Source organism: Leptonychotes weddellii, chromosome 14, assembly GCF_054177405.1.
Source record: "Leptonychotes weddellii isolate Sample4059 chromosome 14, ASM5417740v2, whole genome shotgun sequence".
In the NCBI taxonomy this organism is placed as follows: Eukaryota; Metazoa; Chordata; class Mammalia; order Carnivora; family Phocidae; genus Leptonychotes; species Leptonychotes weddellii.
In genome coordinates this window covers 72,949,245-72,966,732 of record NC_138382.1, presented here as the reverse complement: position 1 = coordinate 72,966,732, position 17,488 = coordinate 72,949,245, and the positions used below count along the sequence as shown (strand labels likewise).

The window sequence follows — 17,488 nt, the reverse complement described above, 5'->3', positions numbered from 1 at the left end:
GTGTTGTACACCCGAAACTAATGCAACATTGCGTGTCCGCTACCCTCAAATAAAAAAATTAATAATAATTTTAAAAAGACTGGAAAGGTTGTAGGGAGATGGAAACTTGCCACTTGGCAAAGTATGTTTTTAGCGTTGCCATTTGGAAACCACAGACATATGACGACCATTTTGGCTACTCGTTCTACTCTTCTGATACATCCACTCGACTTGCAAACAGGGCACCAATCACAACAGCCAAGCATGAACAGCAAATACTAATCAAAGGGGTAAAGAATGAGTCGATTGTGGCCATGTGTGGACAGGGAATCCCTCTGGCTAGCCCTTGCATCTCCCGTGCACACGGCTTGGGCCACTGAGGGGCTATGTCTCTGGTGGCGGCAGATGCTCCACTGGCCACAGCGGAAAGGTTATGGTTTGTTTTTTGAGGTCAGGAAATAGGTGTGAAGTAGGTATGAAACCTTTCAGTATTTGCTGCCGTTGCCAAAATGCCTCTACTGTGTCCTCTATGCTCTGCAGTATGTTCACTACCTGTGAGCATTCACTAAGCACCACACTCTCAAATCTAAGTTTCCCCCCAAAAACACCCATCAAGACATACCAATCCTCTTATCCCAGCTCTGCATCTCCCCTGACTCTCAGGGATTGCTGGAGTCCAGGGTTAGAAACCCAAATGATGGTTAAAAATTGGCTGACATTATATGCATTATTATAAAACTGGGGATGGTGAGTCAATGTTCAAATGGCAGGTTAAAAAGAACGGCATCAAAAGGATTATATCAGAACTTCCCACTTGGGAAGAGTGGTGGGCAAAGAGCCCCCAACCAAGCAAGGAGTATGAAAAACCAAGTGAAGACACTGGAGCTCTTCGGGGCGATCACTCCAGCAATGGTGTGAGGAAGGGCCCGGGAGACCAGGAGCAAGGAGAGCAGCCCAAAAGATGGTGATGACCTCAGGTCAGAGATAACCAGGCCTGGCTCACTCGAGAATAGTCAAAAATAACACTAACAACAATAACAGCTGCAGCTAATACTCACCCAACACACTTCCCGATGTGCCAGACACAGTGCTCAACATTTTTTCATATATTTACTCGTTTAATCCTTACCATAGAGGCAGGTCCGAGGCAAAGCCCAGGTATCTGATTCAAGAGCCTATGTTCTTAATCTCCATGGGACACTGCCCCTCACTGCTCGGCCTGGGGTCCCCACACCGATTCAGGTCTTGTGTACTCAGACCCCATAGCTGCCTGAGGTACAGGCTGGGGTGACAGTTCCCCAAAGGTGACTTCTTTTCCTCATGCTTTCATGGGGCTCCCCCAAGCTGGACAGAGATGTTCTGATGGGTGACACTTGAGGGTTCTTGGGTTCGTATGGGTAGCTGAGTTCCAGCCCCCCGTGTGCACAGGGCCTGCGACCTGGACCTTCCTCCCATGCACTCAGGAGAACCCTAGAGCAGCCACAAAGCCAATACACAGTGGCTTCTTCTCAACTGTGCTCACGGTGCTGACTCTGAGAGCATGCTTTATTTCCAGCACATGGTGACTTCCCTTTCTTGGCTTCTGGTTCAGCTTTGCATCTTGGTTTTTAATTTGGTTGTATTTTATCCAGCATTTATTTGTGTTTGTGTGTTTGGAGCAGGCAATCAGGAGGGAGGGGCTTATTCCCCGTCAGCTCTGTCTACCATATTGCCTCAAAGTCCAAAACACAATCTGCTAAGAGAGTCTTCTGGCACTCACGATCACTTCCTGGAAACCAAAGCTTGATTTCAGATGTGCCAAGCGTGAGCTGTCAAAGGAACATGCAAGCAGAGGGCTGTGCGGAGCAGGCGTGGGAACAAGGGTCTAGGGCTGCAGAAGGAGGCTGAGCGTGAGCTGCAGAGACTGCCTCCACTGGGCTCTGAAGCGATGGTGAAGCTCTCCATGCCGTCGGGTCCCCAAGGGATAGGAAGCAGATGGGAGGGCGGGAATTGGGGTCAGAGCCTCACAGAACACTTATATCCAGTGGGCGAGAGGAACAAAAGCGGTCAGGGAGGAGCCAGTTGTCAGAACAGCCAGAAGAGGACTAAGCCAAGGGAAGGAGATTTTTCAAGAAGGGTGTGATGAAGTATCTAATGTTGTGGCAATGAAAGGAAGGTGAGGGTGACAATGTCAGCAGAGTTCATGACTGGGACCTTCTGAGAAGCAGTGCAGGCACGGCTATGAGGAAGGACAGGGGAATGAGTAATTGGAGACGCAAACGTTGGTTTCCTCTGCCCTCCAACTCCTCACCCCCTCACCCATCTTGCCTCCCACCTGAGCCAAGGCTCAGGAAAACCTGAAAGAGACAGCCCATGCCTACCACCACCTTCTCAACAACATCAGAGGGGGGCCCCTGGGGCACTACATCAGACACGGGGAGCAGAGGCACTGCCTGAATAAAAGACTCGAAAGTCCGAAATATGTGAATGCTACACATCTGCCTTCTCAGGACCTTTGCAAAGTGGCTGTTCTCCAAACTGCAGAGCTTGATGACCCTGTGTCCCCAGGTGTCTGGAGAGGTTCCGTTTCCAGGTCCCCACCCTGCAGACCAGGCCACCTGGCCCACTGGCTAGGATTTCCCCTTGCTGCTGCAGATGAGTCAAACTGCCTGGATCAATTCAGTAGGAAAGAGTAAATCATGATAGGAACATGCAGACAGCCAGCAGAGCGCGTGTGCATGTGCGTGTGTGTGTGTGTGTGTGTGTGTGTAGCACATGACTATAATTACTGTAAAGAGTGACTCACCCAAACTCCAGGAATTCCATACCCCCAGGTCACTCATGAGTAAGTCAGCCTCCTCCTGGGACCACCCTGACCAGAGAAAAGGCTTCACCATCATCCTAGCTGCTCAGGCCCCAAACCTAGAAATCCTCTTCATTCCTTTCTTTTCCTCCTCTCCGACATCCCACCACACAAATCGGCCAGGTCTGCCTTCAGAATGCCTCCCCTATCAGTCTCTTCCTCTCCTGTGTACCGCCACCTCCCCATCCCAACCAACACCACCTCACTGGATGCTGTCTGACCTCCTGACCAGGCCCCATTTCCCATCTTGGCCCCCTGCACTCCCTGCCCAGTTTGTTTTCCACACAGTAGCAACAGTAATTTAAAAAACAAAAAATGAAAAGCAGCTGTAAGCCAGATCATGTCCGGCTCCGTGCACTTGAAACAGAACCTAACTCCTGTCCTGGGCTGTAAGCCCTTCACAATGGGCCCGCTGCCCATCCACGGCATCTTGCATCAATTTCCTCCTGGCCCACAGTGCCCCTGCCACGCTGGCTCTGAGTTTCTTGATGGCACCAAGTTTCTTCCCACTGTGGGTCTCTACACTGCCTGTACCCTCATCCTGGCACAGCCGGCTCCCCGTGTCACTCGGGCCTCAACTTAGTGCAGTCTTCCTTCTCAGAAAGGCCTTCCGGGATGCCCCACGCTCCAGCGGACCCCAGTCCTCCTCTCTCACACCCTCCTGTCTTGGTCTCCTGTGTCACTCCCATTCCCATAGGACAGTTCTTCGCTCACTGCTTCACACACTCAACAAATGTTTATCCATCACTTCTTATACCAGCAAGACAGGACACGTGTTTATCCTCCCTCAATAATGTGTCTGTCTCCTCTGAACAACACAGAAGCCCATAAAGACGGGGCCCTTGACCGTAGCCTCAAGGTCTGGCATGGAGGAAGCATTCGGTAAATATTTGATTTGTAGAATGAATAAGAGCCGCACGGTAGCGCGTACTCAGGAAACCAGAATTGACCTATTCTGTCTTGCTCACGTCGCATGGCCTTGAGGCAGCCAGTACTCCTAAGAGGCCCCGGTGCTGGGATGAATCAGGCCCCACCTGTTTTTCCAGGCCAGCAGAAGGTGACTCCCTCCCTGTTTGCACGTGAGCCAGCATTTACTAGGGCCTACTGTGTGGGAGCCTGTGGGCTGAGACACCCACGCTCCACTTTGCTAGGGCTAGATGTCCTGTCAGGAGACTGACACCTGCTCAGTGTCAGTCTCCAACCCATCCCAAGTCACTCAGTTGCTGGCACCCTGCAGGCAGCCATGGACAGGTCAACGGGCTGCCCTGCCCTACAGCTAACGACCAACTGGCCCTCGCTGCAGGTCATCCATGGTGCAACCAAGTGGCAGGTCTCTGACACACCCATAACTCCCTTCTGTCCAGGTTTCCCAGATATCCAGGGTTTCGGGGATCTAGTCACACCCTATCCCTGAGGGCCCGAGTGCCAGCCTCACTTCCCAGTGTGTGTGCCTCTTTCTCCTTGCCCTATGCCCAGCCTGACTCCAACACCGGGCTGAAGCCCCGACAAGCCATCCAGTACCCTGGCCAAGAACACGGACTGTGCACGCCAGGAGAACAAGGCTGCATCACACCAGCTCCAGCACTCGCCAGCCCTGGGATCTTCGTCAGGCCACCACACCTCTTGGAGCCTCAGTTTCTTTCTCTAAAAAATGACGACTCTAGGGGCGCCTGGGTGGCACAGTGAGTTAAAGTGTCCAACTCTTGGTTTCAGCTCATGTCGATCTCAGGGTCACAAGACAGAGCCCCACGTCAGGCTCTGCCTTCAGCGCAGAGTCGGCTGGGGTTTCTCTCTCCCTCTCCCTCTGCCCTCCCCACCTCCTCCTCGCTCTCTAAAATAAATAATTTTTTCAAATGAAGGCTATACAAGCGCTGACCCTCTGGGCTGCTACAGCAGTGCCTCCTCTGCCCCTGCTCCTCCCAGCTCTGTGGGCCCAGGAGGTCTCCCCAATACCAGGTCAAGGGAAAAGTGGGGAGAGGGGAACAGCTCTTTTTGGCAATACTTCTATGGCTAACCTCATTGCCAGAAACGATAGCAAATGAAGGAAAAGATTCAGCACAGTAGACATATACAACTCAAACAACAAGCATATCCTCAGCTGGGCACCAGGGATACAAAGCAAAATCGGACCTCATCATGAAACAAGGCAGCCGAAGGGAGAGGCAGACCTGTCGACAAAACCACAGAGCAGATGTGCTGTGTGCTTGTAACAACAGGTGTGGAGAGAGTGTCAGGAAGAGATGCAGCTGCCGATTCCACTGGGCTGGGGTGATCTGGATGAAGGTGAAAAAGGATGAATCGGGCCCCCTCCATTTCCCAAATGCTCTGTGCCAACCACTGTCCTAGGGCCAACAGGACAGGTGAGTGAGAGGTGGCTTGCAAGACCCCCTTTCTGCCCTCACCAACTACACAGCTTCTGCAGGTCATGGAGAGTCACCACATTGCTGACAGTGAGGTTTGTGCATGCCGAGATTCATAATTCATCTCTCTGAGTCTGCACATAGCTCCCAGTAGCCCAGGAAAAAATAACAGCATCTAAATAATGGAAAATTCATTTGAAAAAGACTCTCTAGGCAACTTCTGAAAAAAGATGGACTCAGGGACTCACAGGTCTGGCAACAGCAGGAGAGACCAGTGGCTTCCAAACTTGCTTTCAACCTCCCAAGCCACTGCTGACCTGAAATCCACCCAGGAGCCCAGTACATCAAACCGATGTAAACAGAGCTGCTCTGGTGGAAACAGTGCCAAGGTGTCTACTTGGCACCCTCCTCCTCTTCCCCATCTCCTGGTGGCCATCAAGGCAGCTCCATGGAACCCTTGGGGCTCCACGAAGCACTGACACAAAACCACTCATCTGGGCCAACCTCTCAGTAGATAGAGGGAAACAAGTCCCACAGAAGTCATGCTCTGAACAGCAGCTGAACACAAACCCAGTTTCTGACTCTAGGCTAAGACATGTCGCTCCACTTTGCTAGGGCTAGATCTACGGAAAATAGCAATTTAAAAAAACAAGGCTCATTTCTGATCACCTACAACATAATCCCTAAGTGTTTTAAAGGTCCCTGAATTAGCCAAGTATGAAACTGAGCCCAGCCCCGCAGACTGGCAGAAAGAAGTTTGGAAATGAGTTGCAGAAGCACAGCTGACAATTCCATATAGTTTCCTTCAGTTCCATGGGACATAAACAGGTCTTGAAAGGCTTGGGCTGTGTGGCTGTGGGAGACCCTGGACCAGGCGGGCCAGGAGGTGAATGCTAATGAGCTATGGAAATAGCAATTACTTCCCCCATGTCAGGCACTGTGCCAAGCTAAGGAGGATAAAGAGGTCTGAGATATTTTTAAAGTATTTTTACAGCAGAAAAACTTTCCTACAGACTCAATTATATAACTATCAGACTCCACCTCTGAGCTGAAATTATCCATGGCCTTCAGGAATAAAAACAAAACAAAACCCCACTTCTCTCTACATGAGGGCCACAGGTTTCTCCAGAGAGACTCATAGCTATAGGGCCAGCAACCCAGGGCAGCTGCGAACCATCAGCCCAGAGACCTTCCCAAGGGCAGTTCGGAGCCTGTCAGAGAAGAATTCCAGCCAAGTGGAGGGCAGAAGTCATGTCACTGACCCAGCCACCACACGTGACGTTATGGGTCCAGGAAGGTCCACTCGAGGGGGCTCTGGCCCCAGCCATGTTGGCATCCTCACAACTTCCTCGTCCCAAAATGAGGCTCAGGTCCCTGAAGAAGACAGGATCCCAGGGAACCCACAGTAATCCTCTGTGACTGGCAAAGGGCAGATAGTCAGAGAAAGACTTCGGGGGCTCGAGGAATGAAGAACTTCACCAGTGAAATGAGAGCCAAAATCAAAGGAATTAACTTACAGCCCAGGTTTTTGTCAGCCTGAAGATGGGTGCACTTTGTAATGCTGATACCACAGACATGAGAGAATGAAGGTTGTTGAGTTCTAGAAGTTTCTGAAAAAAAAAAAAGATATGGAATAGATTATTTTGCTGCTATAAACAACAGAACAAAAACATGCTCAAGTGTTACCAAATGTTGTCATATTTACGAAAATTCAATTATACTTAAAAATATCTCATGTAGAAAATACAGTTCTATGGAGTTCATAGAAACCATATGCTCTTTTTCTTTCAAATTGTCAAAAGGTGAGTCTGCATCTAAAACACTTGCAAAATTTTATAAGCTGACTAGTCTGGTTGCTGGATAGAAACGTGGCTCGGGATAAGGTTTGATAATGTCCTTTATGTTCTTTTTTTAGACGAATCGGAACTGTCCCAGCGGGCTTTTGTAAACTGAAGCCTTGGCTGTGCCCACAATATCCACGTGGATCTTCTGCGACTACCTTACACCCGGAACAAGAGGGGCTGAGGGAAGATGTCACCAATCTGCGTGATCCCCTCCGCCAGGAAGAGAGAGCTCTAGCTTCTCGGTCAGTTGACCATATGCTCCTTTGAACCAAACCCCACACTGGTGAGAACATGTGGATTCAATTCAGTCTCACACAAGTTCCCTACCATGGAAGACAAGAGTAGGGGACACAGCCTAGAGTAAGTACAGAAAGATGTAACTGCTCTGTTCTAGGTTTGGTGCTGAGGGAAACCTGCTAACGGGACCGGGGTCCACTTCTCATTCTTGGGAGCCAGTGAGGTTTGGGCTAGCGAGCGGGCTCCATGGTTCCAATCCCAGCTCCCAATACCCGTGTGTCCTGTAACGAGTTGCCTGAGCCTGCATGCTCATACCTACAAGGAAGGTAACCACGGCACATATGCTACATGGGAAGGTAAGTGCAAAGTGCCAGACCAGTGCCTGGCACCAGGGTGAGTGCTCTGTGCCTTGTGGGCTGCTCATCCCTTATCGGGAAGACTTCTCCCCTGCCTGCCCCCTCACTTGTCTTGGGTATACCAAGCTCAGATGCCCTTTCCTCTAGTATGTCTTTCCTGAACCTGTTCCCAAATCTAGGGAGCTTGGGGACCCTGTCTATGTGTTCCCACAGCAGTGTGTGCATCTCCTTAGCACACTGGACTCTAGTCGCTTTTACCTGCTTCTCTCTCGCCCTGGACCATGTGTTCCCTGAGAGCAGGGGTGAAGCTGTATCTGCCATCATATCCCTAGGGCCTCATACAACACACAGTAGGGCCTAGTGAAATGAATGAATAAATAAAAAGCCCTTATACCTAGTCCTCGCGGCTCTGTTCCTACTCAGAGATTTCTCCTTTACCACACAAGTTAATGCTTCCTTTCATACATCTTGTAACAATCTCTAATTGTTTCCTGTGTGTAATAATAGATTCTCGGAGAGGACTGAATTTCATCCTACGTATCTGAATTGCTATGCCTGTCACACAATTTCTTTTAGAGCTTAAGGTCCTCTGGGTGATCCCCTAATCCACCCCTCTCATTTTGTAGAAGGGAAACCAAGGCCCAGAGGAAGGAGGGGCCCGCACAAGAACACACTTGGGGCACCGTGCCAATATGATGAGCCACTGTTGGAAGATGGCAGAGATTAGGGAGGGATTGTTTTGTATTCTTTGGACAAGCACCGCAAACTCGTTTCCTGAAAGCACCGGAGGGCTGGAACTCCATCCCGCTTTCTCTTGTGGCCCAGCATGAACTCACTGACAGTAACAAGCATCGTCAAGCCCAGCCCCAGCATGGTCCCAAGCACTTCAGAATGCACACGACGTGAAAGTGTCTGTTGCCCCTGACATACCTATGGATGGATGCCCTTAACCTTCCCATGAGGGGCAGCAGAGCAGCTCCCCTGAAGGCCAAGAGACAGGCTCCAGCTCACTCGCTGTAAGGTCCTGGGCAGGGACACTCACTTCTCTAAACCTTCCCTTCCTCCTCTAGAAGTGGGAGAATAACAATGTGAACACCAAACACGATCATTTCAGTAGAGTGGTTGCTATGATGCCAGCTCATAAGGGCATCCGTAAAGCTTAGTGGGCCTAGGATCTGGGTGGGAACACAACACGTGCACACAGCACACAGCGAACCAGACAGAACAGCAGTGCGCTGCCCAGATGCAGGCAAGCCCCGTGGTCACGGCAGCGTAAGGAGAGGAGCTGACAGGGTGAGGAGAGTGGTCCAGGAGAGCCCATAGGGCATCACTACCTGGGCTGGCTGCCCTAAGGGAAGAGGAGGGGAAAGGGAGATACAGACGCAAGCCTGGTGCTCAACAACTGGCAAGGACAGAACCTATTGGGGGGGGCAGGAGGTGGGAACGGGGACCAGCAGGGTCACTGGGCTTAGGCCTGAAGCTCAGGATGGAGGTGGGGTGAGCTCTGCTGACTGCGGACAGAACTGCAGGATGGGATGGTAGCTCGTAGCCCATCAAGCCCCAGTACTGGCTGAATCTGAAGGAAGAGGATGAATGGACCCTAGAGGGAGCCCCCACGGCCTCATAGAGAGTCTGAACAGCCAGCTAAAGAGAATGGTTGGCTGCCATAATAACGGGTAGATGGCCACACCACCGTGCGTGCACAGGGGCGGGGAGCCTGAGTGGGCACCTAGGCCGGTCTTACAGCCTACAGAAGTCAGGTCAGAGCCTTCTGTTTGAACCCAGCCCAGCATGCCCAGAGCAAAGTAGCTCTCAAAGTACTGAGGAAACACATTCTGCAAAAAGGAAGGGAGGGAGGGAGGAAAAAATAATAATAAAGAGCTTACCTTGGCTATTTTCACAAAATGGCTCAGGATTTCTGCCCTTATTTTTAAAGTCTGTGCTGTTAGAATTTCTCGAACAACCCAAAAACTGACCTGTAGAGTCAAATACACACACACACACACACACGAGAAGTGGTTAAATACTGGACCACCCTTGTCGCCCTCGCCCACCATAGACAGGGATTTCCCAGAGGTCAGGAAGCTGGATGAGCACAGCTTGGGGTTGCAGGTGGTTGAGGGTTCCTTTACGACACCCAGCCCTGCAAACGGGTCCCTCCTTCAGCACCTCCTCTGGAACACACACAGTGGTGCCAAGAGAGACAAGTATCCCTATCCGGGGGAGTTACTGGGCCTCCACAACATATGAATCTCTCTGAAGCTGTGGCAGGAAATTTTGAGATGAATAGACAGATTCCTGCTCAGAAGGCCCCCAGTTGTGGGAAAACCATGGATGGATGGATGGTTGGATGGATGGATGGACAAACGGCCAAACAGATATGTTCACTGGCGGTACCACCATGAGATCTATACCCCCAGCCAGACCTCAAGTAAGTAGGATTCACCAATATTTGCACAATTGTAACAAATTTAATTTTCTAGGAGAGGTTCACCCAATAATTTATATGATATGAAAGTGTCTTTCAAAGTTCCATAAAGCAATGCAGGTGAAGGGGCATGTTTTTCTAGAGACCACTTATGCCGAAAGGACATGTTGGTACTTTGGGTTCAGAACATTATTCATGCTTAAAAAAAAAACAAAACATTATTCAGGCTTGACCTCTCACAGAAATCAACATCCCCGAGCCCCTGAATCCTTCTGGCAACAGGCAAGTTATCTACCAGGGTAGAGTTGACCCACATGACACCTCAGTACAACACAGAAGGGGCTGCGTGCCAAGAAAGTCTGGGAAGTGGTTACTTTCTTGTTTATGTCTTGCTACTGTAACAACAGTGCTGTGTGACACACAGATGCCCACGGATGGAACGACAGCACAGCCGAGAGAGAGAGAGGGAGACGGCTGAGGAGAGTACAGGGATGTGTGGAGTTGAAAGGGAGGGAGGCAAAGGCATCTAAAATACAAAGAAAAATAGGGATATTCCAGAGTTAACAAAGCACCTTTACTGCTGCAACCAAATTTTTTCCCTTTCCTGAAATAGTCACTTTTCAATGAGAAAACAAGGAAAGAGTAACCGAGAATCAAAAATTTGCTTTTTATGTTAAGCAGGAATATTATAGAAAAAGTTTTTTCCGCGTAATTATCTATGGTTGCCTCCAGGACATGCCTGGGTTTCCATAGAATCATTTTTTCCAAGGAATTGCCTAAAATTAAGTTCAGACTCAATCGTTTACTAGCCAGTTATGGAAGAAAGATTTTCTGGACACCAAATGATATGCCCATAAACCTCATATTTTAATACATGCACATTTTTATGCCATATAAACAAGTGTGATAGTTTATATGTATAATTTAATAGATTCCTGCGTGCCAAAAAATCACACATATTTAAGGCATAATTATGGAGCATGGCAGAGTTGATAATGATCTCCAGCACACAGTGTGCAGAGGCTACTCCGGGTCAGTTCAATTCAACAGACTTTCATGCAGCCTGTTCTGTGTGCAGGCTCTGGGCACTGTGAGTCCAGACCCTATCAGCCCTTGCCTGATACGGAGGTGACCAAAGGAGGAGGCAGGATCCCCTAGAAATCACGTGGCAATCCTGGACATGAAAGAAGTTCAACCGAAGCAGACTGGAACGGGGCGGGTAATGACAGAGGAAGGCCCACTGGAAGAGGTAAACCTTGAAAAATGGGTAGACTTCCAGCAGGTAAAGACAGGATTGGGATATGGCAGTATACACCACGACTGGGGAGGGCTGAGCGAACCGACGGGTCTGGTGTTGCAGGTGCTCTGTGGGATCAGGGCAGAGGGGGAATCAAAGCTGGGAAGGGCACTGAAGGCCAGATGGTGGGGGTCTGGAACACCAAGGTGACAAGAAGGTCCTTAGGTGCTATTCTACATGGGGAGACTTCCAGAGGTTTCCGAGCAGAGAAGTGACAGAGCTTTCTGTAGGGGCGGGGACACCCATCAGGAAGCTGATGCAGTGGTCCAAGTGACAGGCGGGAGGCCTGAGCTAGGGCCATGCTGAAGGAGATGGAGAGAAGGGGCAGATAAGAAAGACATTACACAGGTAGAATCAGCAAAGTTTCAAACATTTTTAATTCTCTTTTCTAACTACAAAATTTAAGAGAAGCTTAATGCAGAAAACAAGGGACACAGAGATAGGCACAAAAGGCAGAAATCATTTGCACCCTCATTCTCGTATACAGACCACCATGACAGACATTGTGGTTTCTGTCCTTCTACTCTACCATACACAGAACATACATCTGTCTTTTTCAACTAAATTGGTATATATTCATCATATTATCACAAGAATTTTTATAAGTGACTAAATATTCCTCTACAACATAACGTTTAGCAGCTGCCAAATATTCCATCTTAGGGATGTACCATCATTGAGTGACCTCCTATCGTTGGATAACTTATTTCTAATTACTTTGTTGTACTAAACAATGCCGTGGTGAGCACCTTTATACATATATATTTATTCATTTTTAATTAAGGTCTTAGAATAAATTCCAGTAAGGTGGAATGAATAAAAGTATGTGTACTGTTTTTTCAAAAGTATATATTAAAAAATTGGCCTCCGAAAGGTCTATTTGTTTATCCATCAACAAGTTTGAATTGATCCATGTCTTCATGCACTGGCAAGTACCAGTTATTACAATTCTTTTTTTAACTAACCTAATGGACAAAATAATGTCTCATTGTTTCTATTTTGCATTTCTTTCATAACTATTCAATTAACATCTTTTTTGTACTTTTTTTTCAGTTTTTTGTTACAAATATTTATGGGCCATTTGTACTCTCTGCCTTGTGAATTACCTCCCCAGGCCCTTACCCATCTTTCTTTTTTTTTTTTTTCTTACCCATCTTTCTAATGGGACATCTGTCCCCTTCCTATTGATAAGTAAAAGTTCTTTGTGTAGTAAAGAAAATACATTAACCCTTTGTGGGCCATATACTGTACCAAGAATGTAGAGAAATTGGTACTCTTATACACTACTTGCGGGGGGGTACAAATTCATAGGACCATTTGGAAGAGCAACTTAAATATACCTTTCAAGATGTTAAACTTACATTCTCCCTAGAATTTTTATCTTATGAAAACACAGAAATTTGGAGGAACTCATCTACAAGGATTCAACAAAGCACTGTTTTATAAAGAAAAAGAATAGGGGAAAAAATGCCCATCAATAGGAAACTGGTTACATAAATAATGGTATCACCTCAGACTTTGAAAAGAAGTCGCTATGGAAGGAAGTGAGCTGTTGGAATTATTACATAGGAAGTTTGTCTATTCTTCCCCATTTATTTTTGCAATCATTTATTTATATCAGAAAGGACTCATGGATATTTATTTTATACTTTGGGTTATAACCAAAGTATATTTTATACTTTGGGTTATTTTGTTGCTTAAATTGCTCTTTGGCCACTGAAAGCTCTTTCAGTTGGCTCTTGTGTTCCTTTGACCTACCCCTAGCATTGTTTTGGTTGGTTGGTTGGTTTAAGCATTTCCTTATTTTCTGGTACCACTACAGGCTCATCAAGATGCTACTGCCCCAGTATTAAACCAGCCATTTCTCCAAGGAGCCTTGGGTCCTTTGATTAGAGAATGGTATTAGAAACCAAGATTTGGGTGCCAGGTGTGCTTATTACTACATGGCTGTCACTGTTTCTATGTCGTCTTGGCTGGTAGCAAGGTAATGCATGCGTGTGTGTGTGTGTGTGTGTGTGTGTACTAACACATGTGCATATACGTATCTATAAATATTTCTATATGTAACCATCCGTATGTATCTGTATCAAAATAAATATGAGTTCATATCGATGTCTTAGCCTTCTACCCTTGCTTGTCTGTAACTTTCCACTCCAACAGTGAAAAACCTGGGTCCTATCATCTGCCATCCTTTTCCTTAATTGTTTAATTCCAGTATTCATGTATAATGGCTTCAGAATTGTTACCCAATCCCCCAGGGAAGCAACTACATCAACTAGAGTACAGAGCATATATACAGTTCCTTTTGTCTTTAGTCTTACAGGTTCCATTCATTTCCAAAGTTACTTAGGTCAGCACCTTTTCCCCTCACCTACCTCAGTGATGTTGTTCACACATTTATAACTCGTTTGGATTTTTTGGTTATGTTCTGCATTCCACTCTAGGATTCCTTTATTTCTGCAATACATTTTTTAAATTCGCATATACTAAAGTTTGCTCTTGGTGCTGTAAAGTTCTATGGGTTTTCACAAATGCATAGTGTCATGTATCCAATGACACTGTGTATCATACAGCATCATACAGAATAGTTTCACCACCCTAAGAAATCCTCTGTGCTTCACCTACTTAACACTCTCCCCTTCTTAAACCTCTGGCAACCACTGATGGATCTGTTTATCATCTCTGTAGTTTCACCTTTTACAAAAATGTTTTTACATTCCCCAGAATGTTTTTAAAAAGCTAGGGGTGGGGGAAGGATGGGGGAAGGTGGAGGTAATCATACATATGTCACTTTTTCAGACTGGTTTCTTTCACTTAGTAATAAGCATTTAAGATTCATCCATGTCGGGGCGCCTGGGTGGCTCAGTCGTTAAGCGTCTGCCTTCGGCTCAGGTCATGATCTCAGGGTCCTGGGATCGAGCCCCGCATCGGGATCCCTGCTCCGTGGGAAGCCTGCTTCTCCCTCTCCCACTCCCCCTGCTTGTGTTTCCTCTCTCGCTGTGTCTCTCTCTGTCAAATAAATAAATCTTAAAAAAAAAAAAAGATTCATCCATGTCTTTATATGGTTTGAGGGCTTATTCTTTTTTTTTTTATTGATGAATACTCTTCCACTGTATGGATTTACCAATTTGTCTATCCATTCACCTATTGAAGGACATCTTAGTTACTTTCAGTATTTGACAATGCTGAATAAAGCTGCTATAAACGTGAGCGTGTGCACGTGTGTGTTTATGTGTAGACATAAGATTTCAAAGAAGCTGGATAAATATCTAGGAGTGTAACTGCTGGACTGTACCATTTTGCATTTCCACCAGCAATGAATGAGAGTTTATGTTGCCCCAGATAGTTGCACCTGGTACCATCATTGTTTGTTTGATTTTACCCATTCTAACAGGTGCACAGTGTTTTGCATTTCCCCAGTGACAAATGATGTTGAGCATCTTTTCATCTTTATTGCTATTTGTACTTCCTTGGTGAGGTGTCTAGATATTTTGCCCATTTTTTTTTTTTAAAGATTTTATTTATTTGAGAGAGAGAGCGCACATGAGAGGGGGGAGGGTCAGAGGGAGAAGCAGGCTCCCTGCTGAGCCGGGAGCCCGATGTGGGACTCGATCCCGGGACTCCAGGATCATGACCTGAGCCGAAGGCAGTCGCTTAACCAACTGAGCCACCCAGGCGCCCTTGCCCATTTTTTAATTGAGCTGTTTTCTTACTGTTGAGTTTTAAGAGTCTATTTTGGATACAATTCTTATATCAGATATGTGTTTTGCAAGTATTTCCCCAGGCTGTGTTTCATCTTTTAATTTTCTTACCAGCATCTTTTGCAGAGTAGAAATTTCTAATTTTAATGAAGTCCAACTTATCAGTTTTTTCTTTCACGGATTGTGTTTTTGGTGTTACATCTAATAACTCATCACCAAAGATCGTGTAGATTTTCTTCCACGTTTTCTCCTAAAAGTTTTATAGTTTTGTCTTCTACATTTAGGTTTATGATCCATTCTGAGTTAATTTTTATGAAAGATCTATTGTCTGTGTCTAGGTCCATTTTTTTACATACATAAAAAATGTTCCAATTGTTCCAGTAGCATTTTGTCAGAGAAATTACTCTTCTTCCACTGGGACAGGTTCATATATATGTATATATAGCTAAATTCTCAAAAGAACACATGATCCAAAAAAGGCTGAGCACTTCTGTGTTCTACGGTGAACTCCTTGGTGCTGAGATACAAGCCTGGCCCATAACACACACTCAGTGAACTTGGCTGGCTCCTTCCATCCCTCTATGAGGAATATGAACAAATCCCAAGGGACTCAGATCCCACAGAGGAGCAGGCAAGCCCACCAAGTCTGACCAGGACACTGGCCACTGGGTTTCTGGTTTGGCCACAAGAAGCTTCAAATCTGCTAGCAACCTCTTTCCAATCAGCTGATCTTCATGTTCCCTCTTATTTTCCCCCAAAATGTTGGATGTTTACTACATGGCAGACACTGCGCTAAGAGTTCTTCATATACCATTTCACTGAATCTCCACACCAACTCTGCAAGGTGAGTCATATTATTATTCCCACTTACAGATAAGGAAACTGAGGCTCAGAAAGGTAACTGACCTGCTTTCCTTATCGAGAGTCTGATGGCGAACCCTGTTCTCACATAAAAAAGTCTGCCAGGAAGGGATGCCAATCAGTTCATCTCAGAGAAAGCAGCCCCAGTGGCTGACGAGAGCTGGCTGGTGGCCAGTTTTCAAAATAGAGCTACGAGGGCTGTGTCCAGAAGCCGCTCACTCTGAATAGCTGACAGGCTGGCAGTAAGACCATTTCTCAAAGCGTTCTGTTTGGGAAAATGCACCTTCAATTCTGGCTCACTTCACCCACTTGGTCTGATCTGGACACAATGCAATCATTCGCAGAACAAGCTGCACCACCCTTTGCCAAGCTGACCTGGCCTCCGCGTGCAAGGCAGATTACATCAGAGAGCCCAGCAGCCCTCCTCCGGGAGCTCTGTGGCTGGTCAGAGGTGGGACTGAGCTGGCTCCCAGTCAAATAGTTTTGCGAAAGAAACTATGAATCCTCTGATAGCATGTACACATCTGTTTTATTTTTTAAAGCCTAAGCTTGGTTGAAAAGGGAGATTTTTGAAAAGAAAGAAAAAAGAAACAAAAGGCTTCAGAACTTCTCTTTTCAAAACAAACAAGTATATACAGCCCCTACTCTGGGTGCATCTAGACCCTTCTTAGTTCCTATTATAACAACAATAATGCTAACTCCAGTCTTGATCCTCAGATGGAAAGCTGGTTCCTCTCTGAGGCTCTCCTCATCCTTGGGTGCTAGCCGAGGCTGGGGAAGCCTGGGGAGGGCTGGGCAGTGGTGATGCATAGGGCCTGGCATTTCTGAGCAGGGAGGCCCAGCTTCAGGGACGGCCCAAAGGAAACCCAGGCCCCATCACCCCGAGGTCCAGTCATGCACACTACACAATCTCTAATCCACTATCCTCATTTGAAACCAGAAAAACAAGAATAAAGAAGATAAGCTGTCAATAGCACCATTTGGGGGTTTGGCCAACCCAAAGGGGGTCTTACAGGGTAGCTTACCAGCAAAGATCACATTCTGGCAGATCGGCTAAGAAGCCAGAAGCCCACTGCCCTTAGCTGGCCCAAGCCCCCATCATCCTTCCCTTAAGTGGGGGTGCAAATCTTCATACCTGGAGCAAAGGTTCTGGTTGGAGCAAGTCAGTGTGCAGTAATATGTATGAGGCTAGTGGCCTGGCCATCAGGCCCTCGAAGAAATTCAATTCAACGAGTGTTTTCTGAGCATCTCATTCATTCATTCCACATATATTTACTGAGGGTCTATTGTACACCTGACACCACGCAAGGTGGCGGGAGGTGCAGTGGTGAACGAGACAGAGCCCGCAGACTGGCGTGGAAGGTGAAGGCAGAAGAGTTCTACAGAGTGAGCACAGATGAGCAAAGGGCCACATGGAGACAGAAGCACAGGGTGCAGTGAGGGAATGTCTGACAGCGAAGACCTCACACAGGCTGGGGATTCATGGAAAGCTCCCCACAGAAGTGACATTCAGGCTGATCAGACTGGGAGCTGAACAGGGAAGAAGAATTCTGAGCTGAGAGTACAGCACATCTGGGGGCCTG

At 47.1% G+C, this 17,488-nt stretch overlaps 1 protein-coding gene and 1 long non-coding RNA gene across 12 annotated transcripts in view; both read right to left on the bottom strand.

Annotated features, from left to right (window-relative positions):
- RALGPS1 (Ral GEF with PH domain and SH3 binding motif 1) overlaps positions 1-17,488 on the bottom strand; it is a 315,256-nt gene that overhangs the window by 157,668 nt on the left and 140,100 nt on the right. For all 11 annotated transcript variants that reach the window (XM_081803618.1, XM_081803617.1, XM_081803622.1 and 8 more), the window contains 2 exons: positions 9,505-9,594; positions 6,699-6,791 (listed from right to left, as the gene is read on the bottom strand). In XM_081803618.1, coding sequence (XP_081659744.1) covers positions 6,699-6,791; positions 9,505-9,594 — 183 coding nt within the window. The remainder of the gene's footprint in view (positions 1-6,698; positions 6,792-9,504; positions 9,595-17,488) is intronic.
- On the bottom strand, positions 12,462-14,237 carry LOC145716943 (uncharacterized). Its single transcript, XR_014139881.1, has 2 exons — positions 13,023-14,237; positions 12,462-12,991 (listed from the first exon to the last, which is right to left on the bottom strand). It is a non-coding gene; the product is annotated as an uncharacterized LOC145716943 (long non-coding RNA).